At 35.7% G+C, this 21,251-nt stretch overlaps 1 protein-coding gene across 5 annotated transcripts in view; it reads right to left on the bottom strand.

Moving 5' to 3' along the window:
- LOC150109322 (guanine nucleotide-binding protein G(I)/G(S)/G(T) subunit beta-1) overlaps positions 1 to 21,251 on the bottom strand; it is a 248,073-nt gene that overhangs the window by 72,131 nt on the left and 154,691 nt on the right. For all 5 annotated transcript variants that reach the window (XM_090412529.1, XM_090412501.1, XM_090412506.1 and 2 more), the window contains exon 3: positions 5,335 to 5,480. In XM_090412529.1, the coding sequence (XP_090268655.1) occupies positions 5,335 to 5,480 (146 nt within the window). The remainder of the gene's footprint in view (positions 1 to 5,334; positions 5,481 to 21,251) is intronic.

The raw sequence follows: 21,251 nt of genomic DNA, 5'->3' as shown, positions 1-21,251 counted from the left end.
TTTTTTTTTTTTAAATAAGTTAGGAAATTTATTGACCTTTTTTAGTTATCTTACATTAGCTACTTAAGTGGCGCCTTCTGGAATTGTCAGTTATTGTTTAATTAGCTTTATACATGTCCTGAAGATGCCTGTGATACTCAGGCGAAAATTACACTAATAAATAATATTTTATGTGAGTTAATTCTGTTATTATAATTTTAATTAGCAAAGTTATCATTACACACAAGAAGATAGCTAATATTTTAGAGATGCACACTTATTTAAGAAATGCTCTTAAATCCAAAAATTGACCTGAAACGATTTACCAATGCCAAAAAAAGTGTGGGAAATTCTATAGTTTACTTTTCTCTCTCTTTTTAAATACACATGTGTTATTTGTGTTACACAATGTTAATTATGTCACTTAAGGATTTCAATCTGTTAAGTGAAACATCTAGTGCTGTACTTTCTTTGAGAATTTGACCGTTTACAAGATGTTTGCTGCCTTAACTGGCTAGTACTTTGTTCTTCAACCAACAAGTTTGAATCTTCCTACAGCACAGATGTTTGTGAATTTCTTTAACTGGAAGGTTAAATTTCATTTCCCAGTGTATGACCACTACCTTACTTACTGAAGGCCTGCCTTCAGTAAGTAAGGTAGTGGTCATACACTGACATATACAAAAAAAAAAAAAAAGAAAAAAGTTCCATGTTTGTTTACTAGAGCAAAGTTTGGGTGGATTATCTAACTCTTAACTCACCTAATGTAATAGCACACGATATGCTTATAATCTTTGTGACCTACGATGCATGAAATAGTGTACCTATCACAAAGAATTGAACACCCCCCCCCCCAACCAGAAAGGCTCCTCCCCTCAACTAACAGTCAGGCACCTGGCACAGCAGAGTGGAGAATGACCACAATATCCTCTGGTCCAATACATACCAACTACCTCAATGGAGATAATTATATTGGGAGAATCTTATCCTTATAAATAGCAAGCAATATGCTCTCCATTCCCATTAAATTATTTTTTTTTTAATTTTTTGTCATGTAAATTTAATTAATTAATATAATTTTATTGCATTTCTAAGTTAATTTATTTTAATTTCATTTTATTTTGTAATCACCCATATGGAAGTATTCCAACATGTGGCTCAGATCTGTGAAAAGGGAATAACATTCCTTTGTTCAAGCTTCATTCTTGTGATTTGTGCACTGATGATGGCCTGTTAATTCCAGGCAAAAATATTTGCAATAATAGAATTATTATGAATGTAAGAATTACAGAATTACATCAGAAGAATTTTTCGACTAAGTGTTCCAGGTAAGATTTATGCAAGCATATATATCTGAAAAGAGGGTGAAAAAGATTGTGGAAAAGAAACTTGGAGATGAACAAGCTAGGTTCAGGCCAAATAGAGGTTGTCAAAATCAGATTTTCACTTTAAGACAAATAGTTGAAATCATGGGAATATGACATTAACGTGCATAGAGAAAATCTTTTCGAAACACTACAATTATATGAGATGAATGGAACATTATACAGAGCAATACATAACAGTCTATATTTAAGTTGTCAGTTAGCAGTTAGAACTGAGGAAAATACAGGAAAATGGTTTGATGTAAAATCTGGGATAAGACAAGGATGCATATTATCTCCACTGACATTAGAATTGGACTTAGCTATGCAGATGATGTTACATTCCTAAACACACCTAGTGCAAGTTCCCAGGATTTTCTAACTAGATTGAATAACAGCTGTAACAAATTTGGCATGAAAATATCGACATCAGTTTCTCCATCAAAGCTATGCATCTGGCCTGGAACACTTTAAAGCAGAGTTAACCCTCCAGCTGGGTAATTTTTTTTGATCTGTGCAGTACAGCAGATTTTGATAAAATTCAGACATATTTATTGAAGCAATTTTTAACATTATGATATTTTTAATTCTTTGTCCCTTTTCAGCTTATCCTTTCGAAGTTCCTCTGGTAGACCCTTTCTGCTACTGTGCACTGTACCAAAAATATCTGTCTTCTATTTTACTAGTCTGCAAGATCTGGTGACATATACCAATTATTCACTGTGACACAGTAACCGTTACCCAAAAAACAGGTGGAGAACACTTTTAGTGCCTAACTGGTAAAGTATTATACTTCATATTGTATACTGTTCCTTTTCAGGCATACTAAAGGATTATAATAAATAATAAAAAATCTTGAAATATTTCAAGATATGAAATACAGTCATACCCCGAAGTTATGTGGGACCAATAAAAGGTGCGTAAGTTGAATTTGCGTAATTCGGGGTAAATTTTGCATGTAATTTATATATACAGTAAAAGCCCTTTTTTTACACTTTTCAGGGGACTGATGGAAAAAAGTGTAAATAGCAGGAAATGTAAAAAAAAAAAAAAAAAAGGCTGAAAGATGACTTACTGCTAGTATATGTGAGTCTACATACTCGATTACAAAATTTAATAACTGAAAATAAATTAATTTACAATTACTTACATTTATCTATTTTAAAAAATCTTTAATTGTTGATTGTTTTTGCTTTCCATTTTTTTTTTTTTTGACATAGTGCCACATTGCTTTGCATTGAGTTCAATACTTGACCTGTTTTTTACTATCGTGTTCAAAGTGGACATGGAGAGTCCAAGATCTTTTGCTAAATGCACACATGTTCTGGCATGCCAATCCATTTGTCGCAGAATTGCCATCTTTTCTTCTATCGAAATATATTTTGTCTTTTTTCTCCATGTTACTAACATGGATAATCCACTACCGCAACTTAAAAGCAACTCTTACATGCTAAATTACATAGCAGAAATTCTGCAATATCAATTCGCACTGTGATTGAAAAATCACGGTATCGCTCATCACTACATTACTGCTGCAAGCGTGCAAGTCACCGTGATGGCGGAAACAAAACTACAGCCGAAAGCAACGCCATCTGGGAACAGAAATGCGCAGATTTCCGCAGAAATTGATTCAAAAATCAGTATTACTATCAGTATTACTAAGAAAAAAACGCAAATCACGAGAAATAACGTCCAAATCAAGTTGTTAATGGCAGAAAAACAATATATCATAAGAATAGGTCTTAAGACGAGACCAACGGAAAATGACGTAAATGGCAGGAAAACGTAAATTGCGGAACATAAAACAGGGGTTTTACTGTACAAACATACAAACATACAAAATATTAGTTAATTGGGACCAAAGGTTTACCAAGACACCTATATTTTTTAAGAAATATAATCATAACTGTAATTTTTCGTACATAAAAAAAAAGAAAGTTATTTCGATGTCGATGGTTTCATAAAATCTAATAGATTCGTCTGACGGCATAATGTCTTTTTTTTTCTCTTGTCATGCAAAATTTCTTCATAGCAAGCTAATGATGATTTTTTTATTCCTTGCCTTGTGGCTACAATTCGTTCCTCATTAGAATCTATGTCCTCCAAAATCTGTAAACCTTTCTTTTATGATTGTTCTTACCGTGGATTCCTGTAGATCAAACTTCTTTGCTAGCTCACAAATTTTCATTCTGCCTTCAAAATCCTTAATAATGTTGAGTTTTGGTTCCAAAGTCAATGTTTTTCTTTTCTTGCTAGCTGTAGAAGAATCGGACTTGCTTCGAAGACATTATTATTTTTTATGTGATAAAATTTTTATCAAGAACATAACATTAAACAATCGCAAGATTTGTAGACTATAAAAATCGTGTATGAATGGACACCAGTGAAACATGTCGGTGCTTGTTCACAGCATGTGCGATGCTGGCGCCAAAAAGATACGACTAGTGGTGAGGCATGAAGCGGGACAAGAATACGTATATATAAGAAACCGTGTAACTCTGGATTCACAGTATGACTCAGCAGTTCAACTGTGTCTCCAATGATAAAAATAAATCAATGTCTATCAAAAACACTTAGGCATTTTTTAGAAAGTACCTCAACTTGTAGCATCAAATGTTTGTGTGAGGTAGAGATTGCATGACTGTAAAGATTGCATGATTGGGATGAAGTTGCAAAACTGCAACTTCATCCCAATCACTGAAGGTAATCACAACTGCCCTCTATTGAGGAAAACTAGATATAGGTGAAAGAAGTAATGAAGTAAAGATGCATGGAAATGGAGGAATGCATAAGAGTTAGAATTCAAGCCACCTGCGGAAATCACTGGATACACAACTGGAAGATTGATGATGCTACTATTATCCTTGATGGATAAATCAATCTAGGGTGACAAATCTTTCCTTAAGTGTTTTGGCTAACTGCAGAAATTATAATAATAATATATTTATGGAATAATACATTTTGTGCTCACAATTTTGGCAATGTGTCCTCTAAATTTTAGATCCTTATCCACCATTATCCCAAGATCTCTTATTTCTTCCACAAATATATATGTATCGTTCCATAAATATATTAAAATTCTTACTTAATATATAAAATATATTAAGTAAGAAGATTCTTTCTTCTTCCATTGTATAAGACCTTGATTAGGCCATATATGAATTACTGTGCACAGATTTGGTCACCTGGTTTTCAAAAGGATGAAGAGATGTTGGAAATGGTCCAGAGTCAATTGACCAAAATAGTTTCTGATCTCTAGAATGTTGAATATGAAGAAAGGTTGAGAAGATGAAATCTACAGAGTATAGTGGAGAGGAGGAAGAGGGGGGGGGGGTGATATGATAGAGACCTACAAGTTAGTAAGGGGTTGTTATAGGATCAATGTTGAAGGGATTTTACAGAAAACAGTGGAAGATCAGGGGAGAACAAGAGGTCATCCCTGGAAGTTGAATAAGGAGGGTGTGAGCAAGGGAGAGAGAGAAGCAGCTTTTTTCCATGGAGAGTTGTGAATGATTGGAATGCATTGCCCAAGAGTGTGGTGTCTGCAGAGAATTTGAATGTGTTTAAGGCAAGGTATGATGAGTTGTGTGTATGACAAAGAAACCTCCTAGATGAGTCTCTGACTCCATGGGGTCTTAGGATAATAATAATATTTATTAGAACTGACTAGATAGACTAATTCTAATCTAACTCCTAAGTAATGTAAAATTTATATTATTTATGAGTAATGTGAAGTAAATATACACTTTTTTTTAAACACACTGGACTCGGAAGATAAAAAAAAATTAATTTAAAAACGAGATGTCCAGAGATTTTTTTTTTTAAATTAATGATGATGAAAACTTTTGAGGACAACTTTTCTAAATAACAGAAGAAATCACAAAAAAGACAGTTGGGTTTAAAATATAAATTAAATCACTAAAAATATTATTTTCTGAATATTAGAGAATGCATAAAACGTTTATGTCAAAAATGAAAGTATACAGCATACCGTGAATCTGAGCCCCAATGCATGGCATATATTTTTGCCAGATGTCCACGAAGTGTGCGCCTAGTTCGCATTTGAATCCTTCCCACAGGTTCCATGTTGGCCGTTGCTTGTACCAACGTGATATCACATGCTGCTTTCCTTGCATCCTTTAGAAAAATAAATAATCTTATAATTAACATCTTGATCAACATTAAAAATCAGATTTCCTTATCTATCAAAATTTTTTGCCAATCCATATCTAATGTTATAACAAAATCCTAAAACACCTATTAAAAACAGAAACTTATTTATGCACATGGTCATACACATTCTAGCAAAGAATAGAGAACCTCTAAGGTCATTAGAAAGTGCAGCTGATATGAAAAAAGCTGGTCAAGACCTTAAACAACCTCTTAGGAAATCAATCCCAAACATTCAAAAAAATTTTTTGGAAAAATTTGGAGAAAATGGCAAGTAACTGCTGGATTTTTACCAACAAATACAATCAAATAGAAAAATGTGCTTTAATCCATGTGGAAGGAACACTCGAAAGAAGATAAGTCTTACAGATGATGCTATTGTGGATAATGATATTTTTGAATCGTACATGATACAAGAGATTTGATATAGGCTTCTGATCAATGAACACAACCTGGTGTTCAGCATAACATGAATGAGTATCCAATTAAAAAAGAACAATGTTTACTAAAGGACTCAATTATACAAATATTATTGCAAAACAAGTAAGAGTTGTACAAATAAGAACCAAAATTTAGAGATTAAGTGGCAAAATCTGAAGAAAATGTTGACCAACTCAGCCAGAGAAACATAGTAAAGTTTTGTGCAAAGCTAGAAAATTAAAAACTTCATGGTGGACTAAAGAAGTTAAAGCAGACCATGAAAAGAAGACATCATATAAGAAGTACCTAGTTAGTGAGTCAGCATGTGTACTTAGAAAATAGATACAAAATATTATTATTATTAAATAAGACCTCATGGAGTCAAAGACTCACCTAGGAGGTCCTTTTATCTCACACACATCATACCGTGTCTTAAACACATTCAAACTCCTTGCAGACACCACACTCTCAGGCAAGGCATTCCAATCACTCACAACTCTGCACAAAAAACACCTGCCTCTCACTCCCCTACTCACACCCTCTTTATACGGTTTCCAGGGATGACCTCTGGTTCTCCCCTGATCTCCCACTATTCTCTGTAGAACTTCTCCACCATTGATCTTATAACAACCCCTTACCAACTTGTAGGTCTATATCATATCTCCCCTCTTCCTTCTCTCCACTAGACTCTGCAAATTACATCTTTTCAATCTTTCCTCATACTCGACATTCCAGAGGTCAGAAACTCTTAGTCACCTTTGGATCCTTTCCAACATCTCTTCATCCTTCTGAAAACCAGGTGACCAAATCTGGGCACAATAGTCCATGTGTGGCCTAATCAAAGCCTTATACAATGGAATAAGAATCTCCCTACTTCTACACGTCAGTGTCCTCCGCATCATTCCCAGAAGTCTTTGTGTTGTCTTCACAATTTTGGCGATGTGTCCCCTAAATTTTAAATCCTTATCCACTATCACCCCCAGATCTCTTATTTCCTCTACTTCCAACAATATATTCTCACCAAGCATAAATTCTGCATCCCATCTTTGTTTTCCAAATTTTAAAACCTTACATTTTGCAACATTGAACTCACTTCCCCATTTGCTTGCCCAATCACTCAATTTATTCAAGTCTTCTTGCAAGGCCACAACATCCTCACTACTCTTTATGGTTCGTCCCAACTTTGCATCATCTGCAAACAACTGAATATCTCCATCCAAATCTTCGCCAATATCATTAATATGCAAGTTAAATAGTAATGGCCCTAAAACAGACCCCTGAGGCACTCCACTAGTGACTTTCCTTTTCCTGGATATTGCACCCCCATACACAACTTGTTGATACCTATCAGATAGCCAGTCTCCAAACCAATGCACTAATCTAATATCCAACCCCATCTGCTCTAGTTTGACTGTCAACTTATCATGAGGTACTCTATCAAAAGCTTTGGCAAAATCCAAGTATATTACTGTGTATCCTTCTCTGTCCAAGTAAGCAGTCACTTTATTGTAATAAGTAAGTAGATTACTAAAACATGCCCTCCCTTTAGCAAATCTATGCTGCCCATCAAAGATAATACCATTGTTGTCAACCCAACTCTGGATCCTAGTTCTCACACGCTTCTCCAACAACTTAACCACAACACCTGACACACAGATAGGCCTATAGTTTGATGCTTGAGTTCGATCACCTCCTTTATGAAGTGGCACAATCTTGTCCTCTTTCCACTCTTTAGGAACTTGACCAAGTGCAAGACTCATATTAAAAAAATATGTCAAGGCAGGTGTCAATGCTCTGGCACATTCCTTCAGAATACGCAGTGATATATTATCAAGTCCCACAGCCTTATTTACATCTAGTTTATTCAACTCCCCAAACATCTCTTGCTCACTTACAGTCAGTCTCTCCTCCCCATCATCAACTGCTGTTAATCTCTCCATGAAGTCACATTCACAAGATTGAAAGATCTTTATGAACTGCTCATTAAGTATCTCCACCACACACATTCTGCAACAGCTGTCTTTATACCATTTCCTCCAATCAATGTCATCCTTCCATAATCATTCTTTCTTTTGCTGGCTACATATCGAAAGAACTCCCTAGGATTCTTTTTGGCTTCATTAGCTAACTGCTGTTCATACCTCTCTTTAGCTACTCTCACCAACCAAGTCACCCTCCTTGCCTGGTCTTTGTAGACCTCATGAAATTGGTTACTTCCACTTCTCTTATGCTGCCTCCACAATGCTCTTTTTCTCTGGATTGCATGCTTAATCTCTTTATTCATCCATCTCATACCTACCTTATTTAACCTTCTCACCCATGGTATACATTTAGACATTGCATCTACTAAATAGTTTTTGAAAATCCCCCAAGCTGCATTGATCTCTTTTCCAGCTAACTCCTCATTCCATGCTCCACCTGCAAGTTGTCTCCTGAGCTCTTCATAATCACCCCCCTTGTAGTTCCATATATACCCTTTTTTCACAGGGGTCCTTGCACTGGTGGCAACCACCCAGGTAATCACCTCATGGTCACTTTCACCAATTGGTGAAAGTGACCATGAGGTGCAACCTCATTGATAATTACATCCTCCGATGAGATGACCAAATCCAAGACCCTTAATCCTCATGTGCTCTCTGTTACATACTGTCTGAGGTAGTTATCCCTCAAAAACTCAAGAAACTCATTTTCTTTACTTCCAGTTGCTATCTCTTCATTCCAGTCTATATTGCCATAATTAAAATCACCCATAATGATCACCCTTTTCTTATTTGCTTGGCTTATTTGACTATACATTTCACTATCACCTCTCTTTTTAGGGAACTAAATAGGGAAATATTTAAAATAAAATAAAATAAAATAAATAAATAAAAATAGGGAAATATAGGGAACTAAGTTAAGTATAAAAATAGATAAATAAGTCATGGAAAGATTTTTGAAAAGAATATGGAAGATAAGGATATTTTGGATACCTGGAGTGATTACTTTGAAAAAATATTAAATGAAGTCACATAAAAGACAGAAAAAGTGGTAGAAAATATCCAGAAGGAATGCAATCACTACCTGATGTAGAAAAGCAGTCAAAATCCTATAGTTTGCAGGGACAATAAGGTATAATCTAAGGCTTGTCAACAAGAACTGAATGTAGATGACTAGAGTCGAGAAATCATCCTATTAAAGTTTAAAGTAAAATTTAAATCATCCTATTAATATAAAGAGAGAAATAAAACACTTTTCTTACTCAGTATTCTAGAAAAGAGATTATCATCATCAGAGCTCTTCAAGGAGTCTGTAGATCACCCACACCTGATATTATACTTTCTCTTCAATTCATTCACGCTGGACGTACTCACCATTTCAACAGGAAAATTGTTCTACTCATTCACTGCTCAGAGAGAAAAATCTACCTCTCACCCCTTTTTTAAGTACACACAAACCTTAACTACCACAGACGCCTTCTTGTCCTTTCCCCACCTTCTGTATAACAAATTTAATCAACTGATAACCTATAACACCCTTTCAGAAGTTTATAGACCTCTATTATTATTGTTACGTGGCACCTCCAATCAACATTTATATCATATCGCATACTCCAAATCTCTCCTTGTAATCGACATTCCATAATCCCAATATTGTCTTATTCTGCATCCTTTCCACAACTTTTTTTTATCCTCCCTAAACCCAGGAAACCAAATCTATGCACAGTATTCCAGGTATGTGGAATACTGTGCATAGATTTGGTTGTATCAAGGCCTCGTAAAAAGGCAAAATGACTTCCTTATTTGTACATGTCAATGTTCATTCCAACATCGAAATTATTCTCAGAGTTGTATTGGCAATTTTTGCAACATAAACTTTGAACTTCAGTTTCCTATGTACCATGACTCCCAAATTCCTAGTCTCATCAGTTTCTTGTAATGTAATCCTACCAATATAATATGCCTGAAATCTCATCATGCCAAAGTGCATAACTTGACACTTACTAACGTTGAAATGGCAGCCATTATTTATCATTTGCTCACTGTTCCAAGTTATTCAAATTATTCTTGAAGTGCTGTATATCAGTAGCATCCCTGATTGTCCTATCTATCTTTGATCATCATCAGCAAACAACTGGAGATCTCCTGTCAGGTCCTTCCCAATCATTACAGTAGAGATTGAACAACAGTAAATTGGATTTTAGGCTTAATAGAGTTGCCAAAACTAGATTTTTGCTTTTTTTTTTAAACAGTCAAGAAATCCATGGAAATTTTGTTTACCTTAAAAAGGCATAAAAAGTAATAAGGGAGGAAACTGCATGACATACCTCAAAAGCCTTCCACCACGACGTTTTTGTATTTGTTATGGTATATACAGTTGCATTTTATCTCCTACCTAGGATTTTTTATTTTTATTTTTCTGATATAGTACTGATGAGTTCTCATTTTGGGAGGATAGTGTTACAAATCAACAGAGTGAGACAAGTTTTAAATTTAAATAAACAATGAAAATTGATTCGTTGATATGACAGTAAGCACACTTGAAATGTTAAAGTATTATTGTCTATTTCGAAGGCAAATTGGATTCCATTATGTTTATTGCTGAGGTGGATGAAGAATATGTTGACATTGGGGGACCATACAGTCAAATCACAAACTGACTTGGATATTTCAAATACATCAGTGATATACTTACGCCAGACATTGGATTTCGGGGAGGGGGGGGGATAGTCACCATACCCAACACCATGGATGTAGGGTATGGTGACGACAACTGTCACCATACCCTACATCCGTGGCACATATGAAAAAATAGCCAAGATTTTAAAAAAGTACAACCTACACACAGCATTTAAGCCCCACTGCAAACTTGCTACCCTTATCCACTCTACAAAAGATCAGCTCCATCCTCTCTCAGTGCCTGGAGTCTATAAAGTACCCTGTTCCTGTAAACTGGCATACTTTGGACAGACAGGCAGATCAGCTACCATCTACCTGGATGAACATAAGTCAGTCAGGCCTGGCTGACCATGTCTTGGATACAACCCCACAGGATCTCATGGAAAAAAACCACCATGTTCCACCACAGCAAATTCAAAAGAGAAAGACTATTCTTAGAATCAACAGCAGATCTCAGGAATCAACCAAATCTTAACAAATATGGCTGCATTAAGCTTCCTAAGATTTGGGAAACGTTTTAGTGTCACCCACGTGGTTGGGCTTAGTATTGTTCATTATTTGTTTTTATGTTACATTTTTTTTTTTGTAATCCCTGAAGATGTCTCATTGACTGAGACGAAATATAGAGGAATGCATTCATACTAGATAGCATTCTTTGGAATGAAATAAAGATTCTGCACTCCAGTTGATTTAAATTTGAAGCCATTCCTTGAAACTTGTGAAACTTTAGAAACTTCTGGGAGGTAATCATGATTAATTATTATTATTTTTTTTTTGCAGGGTGGGGGGGAGGTTAGTTATATAACCTCCATGTGAATTACAAAAATCAACCACATTTATTTAGCTGTGATTGAGATGTAAGTAAACACAAGCTAAGTGATTCATGTCTGATTTGAATGCTGTCAGCTGATCTCCCCCCAATCCAATGACATTCTTGAAAGAAGGAAGAAATATAGTCATTAATAAATTCTATTATTTTCAATATGTGTTATCAACAAAATCTGTTTACACACTTTGTTAAAAATATATAGCACTTAAATAAAAGAGCCAATAGGCTTAACTTCGGCGATGTAACATTATTTAAATTAAGGGGATATTAAATCCCACATTATTTCAAAGCTGAATAAGAAACTCAAAGATTGAAATCAAAGAGTTTCGTGCCGAATATAATAAACTATAAAAATTTTGGAGGATTGTAGCGTAAGCTAAAGCACATAGTTCAACACACAACTCGTTGCAAAGGTGGGTAAAGTTCTGATCACTATTCTTAGTATTGCCCATAATGTAAAACACATCTCCTAAGAGATGTATGATGTTATACATTATGGTGGAAAGCCACTACCCAGACCAGTTTCGACCTTTATTGAGGTCTCATCAGTGAGTAGGTAGACTAGGTAATATGGAGGTTACAGTGAAAAGAACTTATATACTTTGCTATATGAGTTGTCAAAAAAGGTGCACCCATAAATTACTTAAATAAAAGAGCTAATAGGCTTAACTTCGGCGATGTAACATTATTTAAATTAAGGGGATTTAAATCCCACATTATTTCAAAGCCGAATAAGAAACTCAACGATCGGAATCAAAGAGTTTCATGCCGAATATAGTAAACTATAAAACTTTCGGCGGATTGTAGCATAAGGCTAAAGCACATAGTTCAACACTAGGGCAACTCGTTGCAAAGGTGGCAAAGTTCTGATCACTATTCTTAGTATTACCCATAATGTAAAACACATCTCCAAGGAGATGTATGATGTTATACATTATGGTGGAAGGTCGCTACCCAGACCGGTTTCGACCTTTATTGAGGTCTCATCAGTGAGTAGGTAGACCAGGTAATACTGAGGTTACAGCGAAAAGAACTTATATACTTTGCTATATGAGTTGTCAAAAAAGATGCACCCATAAATTACTTAAATAAAAGAGCCAATTTGGCTCTTTTACCCACCTTTGCAACGAGTTGCCCTAGTGTTGAACTATGTGCTTTAGCTTATGCTACAATCCATCGAAATTTTTATAGTTTACTATATTCAGCATCAACTCTGATTCCAATCTTTGAGTTTCTTATTCGGCTTTGAAATAATGTGGGATTTAATATCCCCTTAATTTAAATAATATATAGTGCAAATGTATAACTTTTGATTTAAAGGAAACAAAAAAGAAAAACAATCAAGGTGGAACAAACACACTCCAGTCAAAAATATTATGACTGTTCATTATTTCACAATCAGCTATTCCACTGTCAGGTGGAACTCACTTCATGATGAAAGCTAGTGTAAAATCTCTCATGATATGCGACTTCGTAACTTATCATGTTTGGTTTTACCTGTTTTTTAGTTTAGGAGAATGTATCCAGAATAATGTTAATTTTTTTGATGGAAATAATATTTTCTGTAATATTATTGTATTAAACCTTTGTCAAAATAATGTGGCGCATGATGTCATTATGTAAAGCTATTAAGAAATATTAAATCAGTAAGTCTAATGCTAAAATTAGTGAAGAATTCTGAGAATTGCAATAGATGGAAATTTCCAAATAAGCATAAAGAATAATGTCATCATATCCAGAGGTCAATACATGACCATAGGTGCCATGAATGAAGAATTCTAGACATACAAGAATGACGTCAGCATGTCCGAAGGTAAATATGTGACCAGTTTTGAGAGATGTGCACATGTGCACAACAAAGGTCTGGGCCTATATAAGGCAGCTCGCAGGAAAAGAAAATTGCCTTAGGATTTTCTAGGCCTTCTCTTGCCTGAGACCACCATCATGCAAGATTTCGTTGTCGGGAATTGAAAGAGAAGTATCGTTTGTCTTCTACCCGGATCCCTGCACCGTGAGAAATATTGTGTCGAGTCTTTGTGAAATGAAGGAGCTGTGCATCGCCATCATGTTAAGGATCCAAATAGGAAAGGCACAGTTGACTATTCGGACAAGGAAGAAATTTAGCGGGAAAACAGGAACGAGTCAGCAAGTGAAAAGAAAGGCAAGAAGACTTATGTGTGAACAAAAGGTTAATGTGAAAGAATGTCTGCTGATCTAGAATTGTAAGTAGTTGTAATACTGAACAAGATTGTATGTCATGTGTCCATGTTTGTGAGATATTGCATATTAATGGTGAATTAGGCTTAACCAAGGTATGTCTTATATTCAATGCTAAATTATGAATTAGCTTAGAACTAAAGTTTAGAGTAGAAAAAAAAAATTGAGAGTAGCAAGAAAACTGTAATGACTTTGTGTATATACTGTATCATTCTGTAAATATTCCTTTAGACTTAATTAAATGGTTTGTGAACAACACGTTGGACCGATTATGTCAATGCACTATCCTAAAAAATCGAACCTGCATAAGATAGATGTTATATGATTTATATTTCAGCTATGACTAGTATAAAGTAAGAATAATATAAGCAGGGAATACAAACAATATCTGCTTTGTCATTATTTTACGTTCTTATAATCTCACACTCAATATATAGTCTAACTGGCACAGTCATTAAACAAATAAATTTGTTAGACTATAGAGCATGGGAAATAAGATATATGTTAGAAACAAGTATATGGTGACAGCCAATAGCAAAGGCAGTCGACCATTCATGATAATTAAGTACTGTTCTGCTACTGTTCATTTGAAATGGATGATCAAGAAGGGATATGATCTGACAGACTTTGGAGAGGAGGAGAAGGGGGGGGACACCATGATTGTAGGGTGCTAGTTGAAGGAACTTGGTGGCCAATGGTGGGTGCCCACCTCATTATTGATGCTCGTGAACACAGGCTGTCTGGCTTGTACAAGCCCACATATGAAAAACTAGAATTTAACCATGGGAAGAATGGTGGCATTTCTCAGAACACAATCCAACAAGCTGTCCTCCAAATGGACCTCTAAAGTAAGTGCTCGTGAGCAATTAGATATAGTACTACTCCTACTACTAATTATTGATGACTACATCTCCAGTTTGCATCTGAGAGATGTCATTGACCAGAGAAGACTGAGAAAAAGTTGCCTTTTTAGATGATCTTGTTTCCAGCTTGTGCCACATAGAGAAAGGTGGGCAGAAGGTTGGATGAAAACCAGGTGAGAGGAATCGACTTGATGTCACAGTCCAGCAGAAACAGATAAGATGTAGCATCAGCAACACTACGGTATTATTATTATTATTATGTGACATCTCCAGGGAGTCCAAAGACTCATCGAGGGAGGGTACCTACTCTTCAACTCTCCATCTACACCACTCAATCCACCACCCACAACTATACCAATGCCATCTACCATACCAACCACCAGCCCTAGTATTTTCACAGACAATCACTAATATCCATGCCCAAGGCAGGATTTGAACCCGCAGTCTTTTGGCTGGAGAGTGGATACGCTAACCGCTCGGCCAACCAGGCCGGCAATATGATATGATAGAAGCTCTCCTGGAAATCAATGGAGCTCCCATATTCACAGACCATACTTGATTGTGTACTTTGTAGCATTCATAGTGACGACGGCCTTTTCATATGGCACAGATATATTCCTGCAAGATGATATGCCCTGCCACATTGCTGGTGTCATTTGAGAGTGATTTGCTGAATACAACAGTGACACCCAAGTGTTACCACGACTGCCAAATTTGAATCCTTCATCCCGAACATTCTCAGATCAATGGGAAGCAATCCTGATGACAGTGCTCTATACTTCCTGCAATGTTCAAAGATCCCACACACTCCATGCCATGCAACACAGCAGGAGCAGGCGAACAAACCGTTAGGATGACAATCAAAATATTTTGCTTGGACAGTGTGCATATATGCTTACTTTATTAAGGACCTGTTCAGTTTCAAAAAATGAACTTAACTACTACTTTTAGAATACCTAAAACAACTTACTAATGCCAGTTTCCATTACCTGAATCATTAATTTTATGTACCTGGTCAACTTATGTTACAGATTTCTCCTCTAACTGGGCAATTTATTCAAATTCATTCAAAGCTTTAGAACACTGATAGTCAATCTCAAATTTGTAACTTGTAAGAAGCTATGCACAAATGCTGAGGGAAATGCCAAATAGACTCCCAGGTGGTAAATGACTTTCATCACCCAGTAAATCTCCACTCCCCGCTTGCTTACTGGGGCCTAAAGTGACTGTTGACATTTTTTCACTGTCTATCTTCCTGTCATGTTGATTGTTGACGTGTTTGGTTTCTGCAGCAAGGTTTTTAGTTCCTTTCCCCTTTCATTCTTACATATGGTGTGGGTGACAGTCTCGTGGGCATGCAAAGCACACTGTAGAAATCCCGAACCTCCCTGATTTGAGGATATAGTAGTAAAATGATTCTACACTCAATGATAATAAATCAAATGGCTTCCTGATCAAATAGTAAATAATTCTGCTGGCACTAACTCTGCCAGGTTGTTGGACACAGTAGTGTACAGGGTAACTGGTAAGGCCATGAAACCAACCAGAAACTGATTTTTTATAAGGGACACATGCCCATCTCTTTAACATTAAGCAAAAAATGAAAATGAACATAAGTTTCATCAATACTGTAGATAAAAAAAATAAAAATAAAAAAAAATTACACAAAAAAAATAAATAAAAAAGAACAAAAATACAAAAATTAAACTCCCTTAACAAATCATTCACATCAATTTCACCAACATTTATGGTCTCAACACCAATTTAAACAATGCATATCCATACTACTACTATTTACAGACATCTAAATGTCATCTTTTAACTGAACTTCAACTAGCAGCCTCAGCCTCCACTGTCAACTTTCTGAACTACACTCTACACAATTCCCCCTACCACATTTGTGAAGTCAGCCATTCCATGCCAGAGAATGACAAACCTCAAACTGGATCATCTACAGTCTGATACCAAAACATTGAGATTATATTTCTTGGGGACTTGCACATTTACAACTCAGAATGGCTTCCCTTCTCTAATTCCACCAACCAAACCGATGAAGACACTGAGATATTCAGTGTCAGTAATAATCTTTCACCTGTCTGTCTTCCTGTCAGAATAACTAATAATCCACTCCTCTCCCAACATCCTTGATCTCTTTTTAACCAGTTTTCCTTATAAACATACTGTAGACATCAACTCTCCTATTGATAATTCAGACCACAAACTTATCCAAGTCTCTTTTCTTGCAGAATATCCTTCACACAGTCAACCTCAGCCTTGGGTCTGTTAGGATTGTAATAGTACCAAATGACCTGCATGACTTCTACTTTCCATGGACTGACTACTGTTTTTATCCTTTGTATGAGGACACCTGAATAACTGAAATAAGTCTTACTGGAATGGAGGCCTTCAATCCCCATTCCATCCAAAGGCCTACAACTATCCAAACTCTGATTTTCCAACAAGTGTGACAAAGTAGGTCAAGAAAATAATTCTGTATACTGAAATGTATGGAGACCAAACCTCAAGAATCTCACTCAGAGGATGTTGTACAATATAGAACATAACATCTACAAATAATAATATATTTTTAAAACAATGACCAATACAAATTTGACATTGAACAGGCCAAGTGCAAAAACTTATCTCTTGCTCAAAAGGCAGTCGAACCTTCTGGTCCCTCACCAAGGCCACTGAATGCAACCTCTTCTGATCCATGCCTCCACCTCTCTCACAATCAGATGCTATCCTGTCACATCACTTAAAAATAAGGCCTCCTGCAGTGATAATCATGACAAAGTAGTAACTTGAATATAAACAAGTCTTCTGGTCATGATGAGTATCCACACAACTGTGCTTAAATTGTTTACTCCTTAATTGACACCCATCCTGTATTGTCTTCACAATCTTTCATACTCACATGATATCTATCTTTCAGTGTATGGAAACATATCTATATCCAGCCAATTCCAAAGAAATGATAAAAAAGTCTGCCATCAAATATTGTCCTATTGCATTCACCTCATTCCCATACAAAAATAGAGAAAGTCATTAGCATTTAACTCTTTCACCACCTAGAAGCCTATTAGCTAATCAGTGACTACCAGTATGGTGACTACTGATTCTAGGCAGTGAAACTGATTCACCACTCCTGTTCCACAGATCTCCTTGACATTATCATCCATATAGAGACCCAGCTTTCAAAATGCTCAGTAAAACCTGTGTTGCTCCATATATTTCCTAGGATTTTGATTTGTTCTGCCAATCTGTCAGACTGCCAATTTCCTCTCTGGTTGTTCAGTGCATGCCACGGTGGATAGCTTCCTTTCTCAGATTTCCACAACTGTCAGAGTACCACTGAACTCTCTACTTTCATCCATGTTCTTTCTCCATTTATAAATGATTCTTCATTCAATCTCAAATTCTATCCACAGTTCTGCTGATAAGAGGACATTAAATCAATCCTTTTTGAGAAATGGTCTTTGTATGAACCTTTTTTTTTGTGGAATGGGCATCTGAAAATCTTTAGATGGTAGATAATTTTCATTGCTCAGTATGAGACCAGAACTTTTAATGAATGTTAAAAGTGGCTAGGAAAAAAAGTTCCACATTTGGTCCTGAAAGCAGAATTTCCAATTTATCTTACTTTCCATAGTACTATATGTACTATGCATTTATGACCTTTTGTAAGTAGGATACATATAAAAAGTCAAATTTTACAAGTAGGTCAATGGATTTCTAACTTTGAATATGCGTTAGCAAGCCAGAGTTAGACAAACATCTGCTCTCGTGGATTGCACAAAATTCATAAACTTAATTATTTTCTGTTCTTTGCTAACACTAATGAAGAAAGCATCATCCATTCAGTTCTATGGGACAGATCAAATAATATCTTTCATTGCTACGATGAACTAGAAAGAGGGATAATGGAATCTAAAGAAATCATCCTTAATCCTATACATCTTAATACCCCAGACTGTCATTGTGCTGCTATCCAAATTTGGTGTTCACGTGATTCTGAACACATGCGCACGCCCAACAATGAGTTTATCCAGAGAACAGTTTTAAATGCCCAAATGCAAAAGCTTTAATACTGAACTGTGTATGCTAATGTTTTGTTTGTTTAGAGTTTATTCCTTCATGTTTTCTGCTTGGTTTTTTCTTTCTTATGCACCTGAAGAAGTCTGTTAAAGGACGAAACTAGTTGTGCTAATAAACTATATTTTACTTTTATCCCTCGGTATCCAGTCATTTAATATATATAAACTTTTAAACTCAATTTTAAACTATATTTTAGATTTAAACTAAGGTTGATCAGGCTTGCAACAGCATACAAGCCTGATCAACCATAGTCATGATTGCAGATATATTTTTTATGTTTCATGTGGATATTGCTTGATTTTCCTTTCTATCTATAGTAGGCTAACTTGTAGGAACAAGGAAATCTATATACATTAGGAACTGAGAGGGAAAATTTGGAGAAAAGAGCAAAGCTTAATAATGGTAAGTATTTACTGGACTTCTGCTCAGGACACTGACTAGTCATTACTAAGACCATGTTTTAACATAAAAATGTGCACAATTTCACATGGAGAGAAAACACAAGAAATAAGAAAAGTCTCACTGACTAAATCATTGTTGATGGTGATATTATGATGGTTCAGGATACAACAGTGTACAGAGGATTTGAAATTGGAATTGGGATTGGAAATAAATATCAGGAATGTGGAAAGGCAGCCGAAGTAGATGATATTCAACCAGAAATGCTTAAATATGGATGTATAAAAGTTTTACAGTGGTTACACTGTAAAGTTCAGCAGGCCTGGTTAGAAGGTCCAATTCCCAATGATTGGAGTAGAGCTCTCATAGTACCCATCTATAAAAAACAGGAATAAAGCTGAATGTGAGAATTACAGAGGAATTTCTCTACTAAATGTTCCAAGTAAGATTTATGCTAGCATACTTAAAAGAGGTTGAGAAACAGTGCGGAAAAGAAACTTGAAGAACAAGCTGGGTTCAGGCCAAATAGACGTTGTCAAGATCAGAATTTCCCTTTATAGCAAATAGTTGAGAATCGTGGGAATATGACAAGGATCTGTACTTAAGTTTCATAGATCTGGAAAGGCATATGACAAGGTGCCCAGAGAAAAGCTTTTCAAAACACTACAATTATTATTTTGGGGTAAATGGAACATTATACAGAGCACGTAAAGCTTAGCTTTTAATACAAAGATTCTAATTAATTCTTGCTTAATACAGAAGATTCTCTAAATAAATTGAATCACAGCTGTACCAAATTTGACATGAAAATCAGCAATAAAATGATCAAAACTATGAAAATAGGCAGAAGCATAGAAAACTTCAGCTGCATTCTGAATGGAGCTCCTACAGAACAAGTAAAATATTTCAGGCTATTTACAGTTTTTAGGGAAGATGGTAGGTTAAATCTGGAAATAGGCAACAGAATAAGCAAAGCTGGTATGACAGGTAGCTATACAAGCTTTGCTTATCTTATAAATTTATTTATATGGAATTAGAGAGAAATTAGACAAAACACCAAACTAGCAGTATACAAGACAATGCTCAAACAATTTTTAAGTTATGAATTTGAGAGTTGGGTCAGAAATAAGGCACTTGATCAAAGACTAGATACCACAGATTTGAGAAAAATTAGGGGAGTGAACTGTTGGCGTCAATGGCAGAATCATATTAAAAATGAAGATATTAGAAATTGAAGTTATTAGCATTCAAGAATGTGCCATCAAAGCTAATCAATGTAGTATGGCCACTTAAATAGAATGGGCGAGGAAAGGTTAACAAAAACATGTGTTTGATGCCAAGATGGCAGGAAAGAGATCCTGAGGGAGACCAAGGGCTAGGTAGATTGATTCAGTCAGAAGTACTGAAATGTTAGATATGACAATATTGGAGTGCTCACAAATAATAGATTGATTTGAAGGATAATTGTTGATAAGAGATTAATAATAATGTAAATTTAACACGTTCGCTGCCACGCTACTTCGGCATAGTCTGTTCCCTACGCTGAGCAATTTCACTTCTTCAAGGTCAGTACGGTAATCTCGTTGCCGGTGGTAAGCGTCATACGAGTATACTCGTAGTTGGCTTGTGCAGAGCATATACCATCTATGAGAATACACAGTTTTGATGCTAGCTCCACAAGCCAAGCATTTTCACTTCTTCAAGGTCGGTACATTAATCTCGTTGCCGGCGGTAAGCGTCATACGAGTATACTCGTAGCTGACTTGTGTGGCTGGTTTACCAACTACAAGTATACTTGTAGTTGGCAGCGAACGTGTTAATCATGTAGCACTGTCATATTAACCCTCATCATCATCAATTTCCTGGTATGTATCTTTTGGGGGTTAAATATCAGGAAAATTGATGATGATAAGAACTGTAGCCATTAGATAAAAAGGTAAAAAAGTGTGTATATGATTAAGTTCTGCTGCAAGAGAGGACTTACTAGAACAAATATTATAGGCTTTATTGATTAGTCTTTTAATAATACCAAACTGTTGAGAGTGAAGGGTGATGGAAAAGTTTGTGAATGTATCTGCCTGTGTGAATGGGTTTCCTGTATATTGAAAACAACAGGTTAATATCAGGTAGGCAGGAATGTTATCAAGGTGCCTATAGAAAGACTAAACTATTATTAGTTTCCTTTTCCATAGTAAACTGGATTCTAGGGTGAAGACTATTGAAGTGAGAGAGAAACGTCTAATGTCTAAACGTC

The sequence above is a fragment of the Typopeltis vanoorti genome, chromosome 2 (assembly GCF_054136105.1).
Source record: "Typopeltis vanoorti isolate ZY-2024b chromosome 2, IOZ_Tvanoo_1.0, whole genome shotgun sequence".
In the NCBI taxonomy this organism is placed as follows: domain Eukaryota; kingdom Metazoa; phylum Arthropoda; class Arachnida; order Uropygi; family Thelyphonidae; genus Typopeltis; species Typopeltis vanoorti.
Note: the sequence above shows the minus strand (reverse complement) of the source record. Positions and strands in the feature narration are given on the sequence as shown.